Source organism: Brachionichthys hirsutus, chromosome 16 (assembly GCF_040956055.1).
Source record: "Brachionichthys hirsutus isolate HB-005 chromosome 16, CSIRO-AGI_Bhir_v1, whole genome shotgun sequence".
Lineage (NCBI taxonomy): Eukaryota > Metazoa > Chordata > Actinopteri > Lophiiformes > Brachionichthyidae > Brachionichthys > Brachionichthys hirsutus.
In genome coordinates this window covers 5,580,850-5,594,549 of record NC_090912.1, presented here as the reverse complement: position 1 = coordinate 5,594,549, position 13,700 = coordinate 5,580,850, and the positions used below count along the sequence as shown (strand labels likewise).

The following is a 13,700-nucleotide window of genomic DNA, read 5'->3' as shown; positions in this document are numbered from 1 at the left end:
GGCAACTACAGCGGCCCGTTTGGGACAAACTACAGCTGAACCTTAAAAACGCGTTTTCTGCGTTATGCTGCCCTCTGGCACCGAAGAGGGGAATTGCACTTGTTGTGTGTGTGTGTGTGTGTGTAGATTTTGCATGCTTTTGCAGGGTGACGTGACTGAAAAAAGTTAAGAAAAGTCCAATTAAACCACACCACTTTCATAAAAGTAATTTATTTGTGTTGGTTATAGAGTTTAGTTGAAGTGGGGGTTTAAGATGCTTCTTTATAAAACACAAAGATGAGAGACTGCACTGAGAGCAACGTGGTCAACAGTGTTCCGATCGTTTGGTCGTTGGTATTTGCAAACGCTGCAAATATACGAATCATCGCATCATAATTCTGCGCAGTTCATCCATTTTTACTCGATGTTGGCTTCAGCTGGAATAAGAAACGAGAGTAAAGTGAGGTCGCACCGCTGCATTACGCAGTGGGTGAGTGTGACAACATAGCTTGGTGCAGTGTAAATGTTTACATAGATGTTGAATGGACTGCAGATTTCCTGCATCCCGATCTCCCCCAGAAAAATGCAGGCATACGGTTGCGTGTGTAAACATTACAGACTTCACATCTTCACTGTATTTTGACACACTGCGTTTGTTCCCTTGCTTACTTTTGTAATCCTGCGGTGCCATAGGCCGCTGCGCGACCTGTCCGAGGGCATCCAGCCACGCTTTCTGATCACTTTCCTTCTCACACATGAAGACAAACTGTTTCGCAGGCGTCTCCATCATAATGCCATACTTCCACTTGTTTCCTCGAGGACCTTTAGGGACATACTCCTTTGTCGAGTAGCCTTTGCTCTCTGTGCCGACGAAAACAACTCCTAACTCCACTGCATCCTACATATTCACAATAGAGTAAAAGACTTTCATAGTCAAACATGAAAAAGAAGATGATAAAGAAAAAGAGGTTAAAATATACATCCGTTCGTCCTCACCATCTGACCCTTGAAATAGAACAATGTCCTGTTTTGGGAGTCCAAAGAAAACCACCTCTTTCTGAATGGCTCCTTTTGCTGTAAACAACAACAACAACAACGTTTAATATCACCTTGTGACATTTTGCTTCATATTTTGTTCTTTAACAACTTACTGATGGCTCTGTCTTCTCCATGAATCCCTCTTTCAGGTAGTTTCTTGTTATCTTTGGTATAAGCTGACGGAGAAACACAAACTAGCTGTGAATAAGCTTCTATAACTGGAGTATTATTAAGCGTGCAAGCCGAAGTGCAAACACATGCAGGAGCAACGGGAAGGTGACCAAACATCTTCATGCACACCTCTTCATCGCTTCCAGTCGGGTAGGCTGACTTCAGGTATGCGTAGCGAGCGGCACGGATGGCATTGAACCACGCAACTATTTCCTAGAGTAGAAGAAGTCTAGAGAAAATCAGTTTGCCACCGGTTGGTTACTTTAACCGGTTTATCATGCAGTCTCACCTCAGCACTGTCGTGATAAACATAGAGGTTCCTGGTGTGGTCTCCGTTTTGGTAGGTGATCTGCAGACCGTGGAGATGGCCAATCTTCTCTGGCTGAAAGGTGGCGTTTAGGTCCTTAATGGAGATCACAGCTTTGGGGCCTTTGGACTCCTAGATTAAAAATATATGCATTTATACTTCAGGGGTAATTTAAACGACGCAAGAGGCCCTGTACCGGTATTTGGCAAGAATTAGACACAAAATGATAAAGTTTGCGCCACTTCTCTGAAATGTCTGAGAAAAATAATGATAAAAGAATGAAAATAGAATATTTTGTCTGCCGTGGACTCACATCTTTCTTGTTGAAGTAAGACAGCGTGAATTCTCTCTGCGACAGCTCAAACCTCCGCTTCAGGAACCGTGTGTTCTCTTTCCCTTTCTTCCATAACATGCCTTCATAGAAACCTAGATTAAATTCACACGTGTTGAAATGCACCCATTTTCATCACCCCCGACTGTTTTGTTATGCGTAACAGGTTTTGCCTTTTCCATGGAAATACTCAGTTGATGTTAGTTTTACAGTAAAAGAGGTGCAACTTCTGCAGGAGACACATCACCTGTGGTGTATCCGAGGGGTGGATATTTGGGCTCTCCTGTGAATTCCATCCGGTCATATTTAGCGCGAATCCACTGGTCTCTTAAAACACTAAAATGAAAATGTGCTCAACAGTTGTTTTTGTTTTTTTTGACAGGGACAAAGCTGCAATGTCATCGTGAGAACATGATTTATTTAGCTTTGATCTCAGACACGTCTACATATTTCACACGTCCCGTCAGGACTTGCTCTTCTCTCCACTTTTCTGGCACTTCCCTGTCAGCAGTCTCAGATTGTGATTATACATTACCCAAATGTAATATAATAATATATATAGTACCTACACACAGTCATTTTTCCGGGGCCGGTAGTAGTAGGCTGGAACAGCGCTCTCATAAAACGCTTGGGCGCTGGCATTGCCTTTGGACTTCATGATCTTCCAAAAAGACATTCAGAGATTATCGGCGTGGCCACTTTATCCTCCAAAAAGAACAATATGTTTAAAAAAAACAAAGACATAACTGCATACCGCCACCAGTTCATCCTCCCAGAAGTCCAGCTTTATGGATTTGACCATGGTGGACAGGTTGCGGTGTGTCCCGGAGCAGCTGAGACACACAAACACACCCAGGCGGTAGGCTGCCCAATCTGGATCTGAGGTTCACAGAACAACTGGGATTCCATTTCATATTTAGATAACACCAGAGGTGCATCTATACCGCTCAGCTCGTCGATTGGTCCGCACCGATCTGCACCGCTGGGACCTTCTCCACTCTAGAACGTCTAATAACCGAAAATACTTGTCCGATAAAAGCTCTTTGATCATTTGATTTTCTAATTAAGAAAAAAAAAAAAAAACCACTTGTCAGATATTCGTGTAAATTGACAGGAAGATGGGACAAAGAACTGGAGATTATTAAATGAGTGAATGATGTGTTGTGAGATGTGGATGAGTGTGTGATGACGTCATCGCCATAGGGGTCATTTGCGCAGGATGACCCGCAGCCCCCCCTCTGGTTACAAAGGATCACGGCCCAAAACCTCAGCAAAACTAATCGATTGATCCATTAAAGAAAGTTCATCCCGTCGGCTTTGATTTACTAAAGTGATTTTTATCTTTTTTCTAAAAGTATCCTCGTGCCTGAACGCGGGTTTACCGCGTTACCGTCACGGACCGGAGGCTCAGGCGCGGATCTTACCGGGCGCGCCGCAGTCTGCGCACCGGCTGTTTTCCGGTTGATTCACCAGCTCCAGTAGAATCTTCTCGTTTCGCTGGCCGCTCGCCATGTCGCTGTAGTCCGGCTCGATTACGCACGGTGGCGCGGTGAAACGCCACCGAGGAAATATCCACAAGAACCCCTGGGATTACCGGCAGGTGAGATTCAGACGTCTCGACTCACAGCAAGAACCCGCGACAGATTCCCGGCGTGCTCGTGTGAACGCGAGCGATGCGGATTAACACCTTTGGTGTTGATGAACCTGTCGGACCGCTGCGCAAACACAGCCGGGCGTGACTCCCGCGCTATTATTAATATTCAATGTGTTCTACTTCTCCTGTGTTTTATAAATATTTATTCCAGCATAGAGCATGTACTGAATTGCAGTCATAGAACTTGTATAACCTCGTAGTATTCTCATGTACATGTACACATTCCAGTAAAAAGGCTATAAACCACTGAGTACTATTGTGTTTTGTTTGTGATAATACGTACTTTATTTGTTCGCAACAAAAACGGGTGTGAATAATGCCTACATATATATATATTTACACAAAACGGGGAAAGAAAATCCAATAAAAATGATCGACACACTAACCGAATATTGTGAAGGTGATTTAACTTTTAGTCAACGGTTGTCTGCCTTTCATAAAAACAAGATCTGTCTGCATCAACAGTATTTTACAAATACAAATTCTATTTTACATGTCGATCTCATACGAATCATTAATGACTCAAACTCAATCCTCAGAAGCTATTTCCACTTGCTAAAAAACATTTTACAAACACTACTGCACAATACGTAAAACACACACATCTTATTATCCCCCAAAAATCCTATGAAGTATTGATCACCAGTGCACCTGTAGAAAGCTGCGTGTCCCTTCAGGTGAGGAGGAATGACTGTCCACACGTCTGGTTGTCAATCCTCCTCGTCTCACGTCCAGTTACAGATCAGAAAGTTGACACCGAGTCTACTCTTGCGTGACAATCAGTACTTCAAACTCTTAAATTTGCTCCCTCCGATTGAAAACAAAGGCCAAAGATGACTTTCAGGCCTCTGCGTGACGTTAAGTGCATCGACGATCTCGGTTTCAGGGAAAGCCCTCGGCAAGGTGCTGCAGGGCGCTTTTGTCCAGACCCAGGTGGACCGCATCGAGGTAGTGCAGGAACCTGGAGGGCGAGAGGAGAAAAACGACGTTTAATATCCATCCAGCTACCGCTAAAAGCATTTCTGTTCCCCGAGCTGGGTATGAGAACGAAGTTAAAGGACGTTTCCGCGTCCTGCCCACAGGACAAGACCCGGAGAGAACTCACTGCCGTCTCCTGAACGCTCACCTTCGTTTCACTCTGCCCTGCTCCCTCAGTCGCTCTGATGTGCAGATGGCGCGTAGGGCGGGCAGGTAGTCGAGTGCAGCGGCGGGCTTGTTACCCAGGGTACCGAACGCTCCTCTGAACGTCAGACGCTCCATGACTTCCCCCCTCAGTGCGACAAGCCTGGAACGACACGGATGAAGAACCGTCAGGCCTCGAACGGAACGCCGGCGCTCCGGGAGCGCGAGCGGACGCTTCGTTTGATACGAACTCGGGCTAAAGCTGTTCGGCTGTAATTAATGCTTCGCCGGCGACTCACTGCGGGCGACTGGGTCCGTCCTGAATTAAGCTGCAGCCGTCACGATGAGCGGCCACAGGGAGGACGAGTCCCGCCGCCGCCGCCGCCCCCAGCTGTCGGGCTTCGTCCCAGGCCTGCAGCACGGAATCGCGGCACTTGTAGAAGCTCAGGCCTTCCACGGCGGCGTGCATCTCCAGGGCGTGCTCGTGCCTCGCGAGGCTCCGTCTGTCAACCTCGAGGCTCATCTCGTCCGTCATCCCATCTTTCACAAGCGGCGGTGTTCCCCTCCGACCGTCGCCCCCTCCTGGACAAGCAGGCAAGGAGGAATCCAAGTAGGACACGTCGTGGAAGAATTCAGCTATCGATGCTAAACACCGAGAGACGGGGAGACTTTTCCGACGCTCTTCGGGAGTCAGCGGCCTCCTCTTCGCCGTCTCGGAAGGTGAACGCTCTTCCTCCTCGGGCTGAGGAACAACCCGCGGCTTGGGGAGTGACAGGAAACTGTCCTCCGAGTCGGACTCCAGTCCGTCCTGGCGAGACAGACGAGGATCCCTCTTGGTCTTCTTCATTCCGTCAGACGGTTTAACCGGACTGTCATCGTCCGAGCGGTCGGCGTGGGACGGCAGCCCCTTCGGACTAACGGGGAGTGGATCTCGCGATGGAGGACGGGCGGAGGACGTCAGCTGCGAGCGCGGCAGAGACAAAAGCATCTCCAGGTTGGAGTACAGCAGGGCCATTCCTCGCCGCCTGCTGTTGGTTAGCAGCTCCCAGCACGGCGCCTCCGCCATCGGGCTGCGACTCTGTCGACAGACGCGGAGACGTCTCGTTCTTAAATCAAAGCAGCGTGACGCTCAAAGGAGGAAGACGAGGCTCGACGACGTCACGCCTTTAGCGTGTGATTTACCCTGAGCCGCTCCCAGACGTCCCCGTCGGGGTCGATGTTCAGCAGTCCCAGCATGCTCTCAGTGCATCTGGTGTCACAGGGAGGGAGAGCCGGCGGCGCGTCGGACCCGCTGGCGGCCGCCTCAGTCGCTGCTTTAAGGACGATCGAAGGTTCCGGGTTCAAATATCGGATTACAGGAAATGATAACGAATGTCTTAAGAAGCAATCGGCGACTCATTAAACCAGAAAATGACACTCAATAAAGATTATGTTTCCTACGCGATAGAAAAATATTAGAAATCCTGTCTAAATATATATATAAGAGATATAAATACATATTACATTCTATCTACGCGTGTCTCACCCATCCCGCCGCCGCTGCACGCCCAGAACTGCAGCTGCAGTAAACTCTGCCTCACGTCACAACCGTTGAGCCTCAGCAAGGAGCCGACGTCCCGCCGGTCGGTCCTCACGCCCTCGGCCAGACACAGGAGGCGGAGGAAGCAGCCGGCATCGGCCTGTAAGCAGGGCGAGCGATGGATGGACGCACAACGATAACACGACGGTGGGAAAGTGACAAAGTAAATCCTCCTCCTCACCAACGACGGGGCTTCGAAAAGGATTTCTTCAAAGTCGCCATCGAACATGCTGCTGAAGGAAGGATCTAAGGAACCAGAATTTGATTTCAAAATTAAAGATCACAGAGTACAACAACGAGACGCTGACCCTTGGGCATTCCTCTTCCTCACCGCTGGTCGTGAGGATGACTGGCCTCTTGGTGGTCGTCATGAATGTCTTGACGGCCGCTAGAAACCCAGAGTCGTCATCAAAAATGACGTCCACTTCTTCAAACAGGATGAGCGAGGTGGCCGTCTTCTTGTTCTGCTCGTCCTTCTCTCTGGGCCCGGAAGCCACGGGCGTTTTCACTGCGGGGCGTTTCTGCTTCTCCTTCCTCGCATTCTTGGAAGCAGCTACAGGAGAGAGGACGGAATGAGGCAAAAATAGGTGTTGATGTCTTTATAAAACGCTCCATCGAGGTCACGTCACGCTGCATCGTGTTGGTTTATGTTTCAGGCTTGCCTGCTTGCTCATTCTCCTTAGCGTTCGCCGTCTCCCTGTTGCTGGGCCGACCTATTTTGAAGAAGTTGGCTAAAGATGTGGGCGCGAGGCCTCCTCTTTTAGTCCCTCTCGGGGACTGGGGGGGGTTCCTGGGAGAGGAAACCAACTTTCGAGGAGAGTTGACTTTTCCTTAAAGGAGGAGGAAACAATCACCGCTGTATTCCTTCCGCACATAAAAGGCGACAAGCCCACGAAGTCGACATGAAGCAGACACAAGCTGTGAACGTACCGGGAGAGGATCCGGGCCGGAGGGAGCCAGCGCTGCTGCCGTTTGTCCCATAACTGTTGAAGTAGGACGGCTTGTGGGCGTTGACCCCCTGACTGTCCACCTGGTGCGACTGAGTGGCTTCCCTCAGCTGGGACAGGATTAGACGACCGCTTCTTTGGGATGAAGCGTTCACTTCGAACACCTTGGTGGGACGAGAGGAAAGTTTGAAAATCAGGACAGCACTCCGTGCGACGCCCGTCGCACGATCCGCCTCTCGGGTTTTGCACCTTGAAGCCCAGTTCTTGGGCACAAGCGTAGACGGCAGCCGTCTTGCCAACTCCGGCGGGTCCAGTGAGGAGCAGAGTGTTGCACAGCGAGTCCTCTTCGTTCTGGGAGTCCTCCTCTCCACAGTCCCAGTCCGAGTCTGGACGCAAAAAAGAATACATTAAAACGGAGTCAAAACTAACATGCATAACCCAAATATAATTATTTACAGAAAAAGAAGTGTCACCAGTCCCTCACCGTTACTCTCTTCTTCTTGCGTCTTGTCTTTCTGCTTTTTTCTCTCCTCTCGGTCGGCACGAAGTTTCCATTCCTTCAACCAGCTGAATAAATATGACGGAAGCAAAAAGCATTCGGTTCCTGCGCGTCAACAACTGTCACATGATGGTGGAAACGATTAAATATATAAAGTACAAGGTTGTAGCGACTGTTTTTATGACGATGATGATGATGGCGAGTGGTTCCTCACCCGTGCAGCCTTCTTACTGAGGCCGCGTTGCCGATGATGTCATCAGAGTGCTGAGGCTGATATTTGTCCGTCCACAACGTGTCCTCCTTCACCACATCTGTAGAAGGAACTAAAGGATGAGTTTGAGGCTATACATATTTGCGATGTCTCAGTTTCATTTTTGGTTTATTGTCACAGTTAAAGGAACAGGATTCATTACCCAGGATCAGCAGAGGACGCAATAAATATCATTTTACTGAATAAAAGCGAGAGAAAACACGAGTAAAGGAAGTTTCTCAACATTTGGCGGATTCCGTCAGCCACAACTCTCAGCCTTTATCATTCAGAGTTCTCAAAGTTTACAGAAGGAACTGTAATAATAATTCATGAATGAGGATTGCAGTTTTACCATTTCTTCCAGCATCGTCTTTGACGCCGCGGTCATCTTCAGCAGCTTTATGTGTGTCGTCCTCCTCTTCCTCCAGCCGGGATCTCTGACCTCGCCTCGCCCGGCCTCCTCCTCCTCCTCCTCCTCCTCCTCCTCCTCCTCTCTTTGTTGGCTCAGGCTCAGCAGCTGAAATATTCTCCTGCGAGGAGTTGGCTTTTTGCTTCTTGGCCAACTTCGCTGACGTTCCACCTTCATCATCCATCCTCTTCCTCTTCGCTCCGACCGGCTCGGCGAGAGCCTCGGGTTCTGGCAACATGAAAGTGATGTTGAGAATAATTTTGATTTTTATGCTCAAACTAATTGTTTATTTTTTGGGGGGCTGCAGTTAATTTTAAAATGTGATTTCTAAAAAAGGACAAATGCTGCGTCGGCATTTATGTGAATGCACAGATTTGCTTCTTGTAAATACTGAATAGAGTCAAAATAAAGTTCCGTAACATAAAATGACGCTACCTGTGGCCGCGCACCGATGTGGTTGATCCGCTCGTCTCTTCAGGAAGCGAGTGGCGAACGCCTGAGAGGGGAACGGAGGGCAGGAGCTGCCGACCTCCTCTGTTAGAAGCTGATGGACACTTTCAGATATTTCAGGTCTCCGGCTGGAACCCTTTAAAAAAAAAAAAGAAAAGTTCAATTGTTTGAATCTGCTGCAAAGTAGAAATTAGTATTCAGAAATCTCCAAGCTTGTCTTATTTGGAGTATTTGGAGAGGATCTGATCTTTGCAATCTGTCAGACTTACCCTTCTATGAACGGTTCTACCGGCCGATTCTGTCTTCGCGTGGAAGGAGCCGCGAAATGACGGCAGCGGATCAAATCTCTGGCACCAAGACTCTTTCAGGCGACTCAGTGAAGAGTCGGGCCACGGTAGACTCCACAGAGGGCAATCTGTGACACGGGCAAAGCAGGTTTCAGTCGGGACGCATTCAGAACCTTGCAGGACGAGGGTCTAACCCTAACCCTAACAGCCTACCGTTTGGCGGCTGCTTCACGTGTACGACTGGTTGGAAGGAGGAACAGGAGAGGCCGTAGGCCTCCTTGGAGGCAGCGGTCTTGGCGATCTGTTTCCGGAAGGACTCGGGCAGCCCGCTCTTCAAGAACTCTCTGCGCGCCCTGAACTGCTCGTCGTCCTGAGAGTTTTCAGAGCCCTCGCGGCTGCTGTCTTCAAAGATAGAGATCGATTCCGGCACCTTCCGAGCAGCTTTCTCTTTGGAACCTTCGAGATCATTACACAACATAAATAAATAGATTATTAGACACCATTAGATTAGACGCCGAAGAAGGTCTTGAAGCTGAAATGGTGACTTAAGAGTGGGAAAGACTACCTGAGACAGGCGCAGTCTTCCCCAGAACATCATTCAGACAGCGCAAAGACTTCCGGGCTTTGCCCTTTGCTCGACCCGCCCGAGCGGCAGGCTGGACGTCCTCGAGGCAGATGACCGAATCCTGACAAAACAAAGCAACGCGTGACGGGGGGAGACTCGGTGGCTAAACACATTATTCCATTTTGCATTAATTGCTGTGTTGTATGATGACTTATGTGATATGTGGAGGCTCCTGAACAAAAACAAAACATCCCGAACAAGCAATGGACTAATTGCCCTAGCTTGTGTTATTCTGCTACTTCAATATATTTAATGGATCATAAATCAGTAAAATAAAACGTGCTGCAGGACCCATCTGAATATGCTAATTGTAAACTTAACTAAGCCTTCGACCGAGTCATCTATTCCGCTGGTCTCTAAAGGTACCTCGTCACAGTAGCCCTTCCTGGCGGCGGCCTCGGCCCGTGCGGAGCGCCTCAAGATGCCCTTCGACTCCACGGCAGCTTCCTTACTCTGCCGAATCATTCGGGCTTTCTCCAACAATTTCTTTGCCCGATTCCTTTTCTTAGAGTTATTTGTCATCTGAAAAAACAGAAAGAAGGAGAGTATTTATGTATTCCTCAGTTCATAATTATGATAATGCGCATGTGTTTATTTATAATAGTGAAAGATATTTGTACTTACTGTAGTAGCCAAAGAGTTTTTGACACTTCCACTTTCAGCATTGGTTTCAGGTACATTTTTATGGACTCTAGTAAATTTAATCCTTATGACAAAAACAAATAAACATAATTACAGGAAATATTAGAAATCAGTGCATACATATAAACTTAGTCTCCAGTTTAGTCAGTGCAGCACCTTAAAACACTTTAGTCTAACAGCAACAGAAAGAGCTGCTGATTCTACAGTGCAGCTTTTGCTGGTGTTGAATTGTACTTTCTACTATATTGTATATTACTGTAATAATCAATACTGTTTGCACCACAAACTGCGGCAGATAAACCACCCTTACAGTTGAATAAATGCTTCTATAAAACGAAAAATAAAGATGAGATGGTAAAATCTATTGCAGGACCGTCACACTAGACTGAATAGCTTTTATTGAGGTGTGCATGGTGATTACTGAGGATACAAATGCATCCAAAATGCTGTCCATTATTTCTTCAAGCATGCGTCACCTGATTGGACTTCCTCCCTCGTCAGGTGGGCTCACCATCTCCGCTACGAACACTCCGTGTTTGGACTTGCGAGCCGCCTTTGGGCAGGTGGCAGCGCCGTCCTTCGAGTCATTGCGCTTCCTGGTTTTTCTAACAGGAGCAGGAGGTGCGGCCTCTGGTACCGGCTTGACTACAGCCCCTCTTGTGGACCTCCTCACAGCTGGAATTGAGGGAGTCGGAGTGAAGGGAGGCTCCTCTTTTTCATCATCATCATCCTCGATGCTTATTGGCACCTTTTCTTCCAGAAGAGCAGCAGCATGTGGGGTGAGGACGTCCTCCGTTTCCCCTTTAGCTGTTTTCCCACCTTTTCTTCTTGGTGTCTTTTTGGTTACTTTATGACCGGTTGGGGCATCAGGGCTTTGTTCGGCGGAAGATGGAATTAAAGTGTTCCCTTCGGGACCTCCGTCATCGTCCAAATCCTTCCCTTCAGGTTCGTTCTGGTCGCTCGGGCTCTTACTGACCTTGGTTTTCGAACCGCTCAGACTGGCTTGTTTAAAGGCGGCCATGAACTGCTTCCTCTCTGCGCCGCTGCACTTCACCGTGGATTCGCTGTCCAGCACAGCCAGTTCTAGATCTTCCTCCCGTAGAACCACGTTGGATTTCCGTTTGACGGTTAGAGCCTCCACGTGAGACGATCCCACTGCCGCGGGGCTCGCCACCGTCTTTCTTCTGTTGAATATAGCGGCTACATTCCCAGCTCCTTTGGCGTCCTGTTTGGGTGCTACCGCGTGCACCTCGGCCTGAATGGTGACAGTTCGGGGGGAGAGTCGGAGAGGTGGCTCCTCAGACAACACGTTTTCTTCAGCTTTAGACGTGGTCAACCAGTCAGAGTCCACTTCTTCGACATCTGATGTGATTTTACTTTCGTTTTTACTTTCATCTTCTATATTTTCTTCGGCTTTGTCCTGGCTTTGACTCCGCACAAATTCTTCAAAGGAAATTGTTACTGTGCTGTTGTTTAACCGAGAGGTCTCGTCCACGTTAACCTCCATGCTAACGTCACACGAGGACATCGCAGTTTCTTCCTCATCTGCTCCTGAAAGCTTTGCCTTCAGCTGCCGCTTCTTTCGGGACCTTTTTGCCATGTTTTTTCTCTGTTTTTGTTTGTCTTTTGGAGGTAAAATCGGAGATAATTCAATATTGTTCAGCTCTGGTTTACGTTTGACATTGTTCCCACATTTGGAACCATCTTCATGATCCTCGTCTTTTTTACTGACTGTATTAGAGCCATTCCGAACTAATGTCCCCTGATTGACACGAGCCTCAGAACAAAGCCGGACCAGCAGGGCTGCTGTATCGCTGCCAAGAGTATCGCAGCCCCCGACAGCTTCTGCTGCGGAGCTTCTGTTATCGCCCGTTTCTTCCACAATGAAACAGCTCTCATTGTCTGTGGCGCTAACAGTTTCAGCTTCCATAAGTTTTCGAGCAGCTTTTCTGGTCTTTCTCCTCCGTTTCTGAGAGGGCTGTTTTGCTGATGCCCCTGAGCTGGTGCCCTTTTCATCAAGCTGATATCCCTGACACTGAGCTTTCAGCTGTTCTGGTGAAGTTGACTTTTCTTTAAAGGGCGGAGCCTTGCGGATAAAGTAGTCCATTATGTTGCTGGAGCGAGTTGGAGAAAGGTGTTTCTCCACAGGTTTGGGCAAAGGAGAGAAATAGTTTGTGATCGTCTTGACGACAGGACTGCCACCGTCTTTGCGAGGTTTCTTGCAAGGCTAGTGGATGTTGTGACAAAGTTAGTTAACCATGAAAATGAATAACAATGAAAAGAAACACACTTTAGAAATAAGCTTACCTGGGTGTCAAAGTCCTCAATGACAGGTGCCATGGCAACAACACCAGCCATCATTTGAAGAGAGCTACAATGAAAGAAAATATGATGAATATAGATATCTGAAAGAGCAAGAAATGACTTAGAAATTTAAGTCCTGCATTGACATCAATTGGGAAAATTCACCGCATTCACTTCTGTCTGCCCGTCTTTCCCATTTCTATTTTCGACTAGAATCCCACATTAAAAATCTAAGATTTAAAACTAGCACGAAGCCCTTGAGTGAAGAAACAAAACAAGAATCACTTCAGCAAAGATTCCGAGGGACGTCTCTGTAGGTTCTCAAGTCATCCAGGTCGAGATAAATCATGAGCGACGTTTCACCTCCGGTCCATGACTAGTCAAGGGTCCAGAAACTCATTCTCCTGTTGGAGCAGAAAACAAAAGGACCCAAATCACCAGAACAATAAGACTCATCAAGAGTCATTAGCATCCATAAGGTGAAGGGTCGTTGTCCTCCCCACCCTCAGGTGAGCTGTTTTGTTGAGATGCATCCGTGTGTGGCTGGGGGTTGTGGATTTGGTGGGTCAAAGGTCAATACTGCATTGTATGTTGCTGTTCAGGGATGGCTTCTTTAACTCCTCTCTCAAACTATCTCTGTCCCTAGCTAAAACCTGGACATTACTGTCCTAAAAGGAGTGTCCCGTTTCTTTCACATGCACTTCAGTCTTGTCCCGACCCTAACCCTCTCCTGTATTGAGCCATATTGCGTGTGGAGCGGTTGTTTGGGACTCCCCAGTGTACTGCATTGGACAGCATACACTACACAGCTCTGTTTGTGTCTGGGTGCCCTTTGTTTTCTGCTCCAACAGGAGTAGAAGTATCTGAACTCAACACCGGCCATTTAGAACTGAAGACGCCTCTTGGATGAGAGGTGAAACGTCTTCAACCAAACGTAAACAAGTCCAGTTGAGTCGTCGTTTTTTTGCTCTTCGTGACTATGAGGAACATTAAATTAAACACTTCAGTTTAAACCACAAGCTAATATTGTGTCTGGATATACTCACAGATAATGGCGATTTTGTCACTCCGCAACTTCAGAAACTGTCTCCTTGCATTTCCTCATC

General features: G+C 47.9%; 2 protein-coding genes across 3 annotated transcripts; both read right to left on the bottom strand.

The window, feature by feature from the left end:
• Positions 1-201: 201 nt before the first annotated feature.
• adap2 (ArfGAP with dual PH domains 2) lies at positions 202-3,458 on the bottom strand. Of its 2 annotated transcripts, none has more exons than XM_068749637.1 (11): positions 3,251-3,458; positions 2,581-2,705; positions 2,396-2,487; positions 2,074-2,162; positions 1,809-1,921; positions 1,478-1,627; positions 1,318-1,401; positions 1,131-1,193; positions 976-1,053; positions 649-877; positions 202-416 (listed from the first exon to the last, which is right to left on the bottom strand). In XM_068749637.1, exons 1-11 carry the CDS (start codon positions 3,336-3,338, stop codon positions 397-399), a joined length of 1,131 nt encoding a protein of 376 aa, XP_068605738.1. In that variant the 5' UTR covers positions 3,339-3,458; the 3' UTR covers positions 202-396. The 2 variants fall into 2 exon arrangements, with proteins under 2 accessions (XP_068605738.1, XP_068605739.1); XM_068749638.1 differs by having other exon boundaries at positions 1,809-1,909.
• A 318-nt stretch (positions 3,459-3,776) lies between these two features.
• Positions 3,777-12,651, bottom strand: atad5a (ATPase family AAA domain containing 5a). The gene is made up of 21 exons (XM_068750057.1): positions 12,598-12,651; positions 10,767-12,517; positions 10,273-10,354; positions 10,015-10,170; positions 9,589-9,709; positions 9,237-9,479; positions 9,006-9,151; positions 8,722-8,872; positions 8,230-8,514; positions 7,842-7,938; positions 7,613-7,695; positions 7,378-7,514; positions 7,112-7,292; positions 6,844-7,011; positions 6,513-6,734; positions 6,363-6,427; positions 6,106-6,281; positions 5,785-5,977; positions 4,902-5,680; positions 4,607-4,765; positions 3,777-4,441 (listed from the first exon to the last, which is right to left on the bottom strand). Exons 1-21 carry the CDS (start codon positions 12,649-12,651, stop codon positions 4,363-4,365), a joined length of 5,328 nt encoding a protein of 1,775 aa, XP_068606158.1. The 3' UTR covers positions 3,777-4,362.
• Positions 12,652-13,700: the final 1,049 nt, after the last annotated feature.

What these genes read in the sequence shown, in the direction of transcription:
- atad5a (XM_068750057.1), bottom strand. Translation starts at nt 12,651, where the DNA reads ATGATGGCTGGTGTTGTTGCCATGGCACCTGTCATTGAGGACTTTGAC. An exon ending in GAGACACGCGTAGATAGAAT is followed by an intron (nt 5,978 to 6,105) that starts GTAATATGTATT and finishes TTGCTTCTTAAG; the next exon opens with ACATTCGTTATCATTTCCTG. An exon ending in CAGGGCAGAGTGAAACGAAG is followed by an intron (nt 4,442 to 4,606) that starts GTGAGCGTTCAG and finishes CTCGCCCTCCAG; the next exon opens with GTTCCTGCACTACCTCGATG.
- adap2 (XM_068749637.1), bottom strand. Translation starts at nt 3,338, where the DNA reads ATGGCGAGCGGCCAGCGAAACGAGAAGATTCTACTGGAGCTGGTGAAT. An exon ending in GGGAGGATGAACTGGTGGCG is followed by an intron (nt 2,488 to 2,580) that starts GTATGCAGTTAT and finishes TCTTTTTGGAAG; the next exon opens with ATCATGAAGTCCAAAGGCAA. An exon ending in TGGAGAAGACAGAGCCATCA is followed by an intron (nt 1,054 to 1,130) that starts GTAAGTTGTTAA and finishes TGTTGTTTACAG; the next exon opens with CAAAAGGAGCCATTCAGAAA.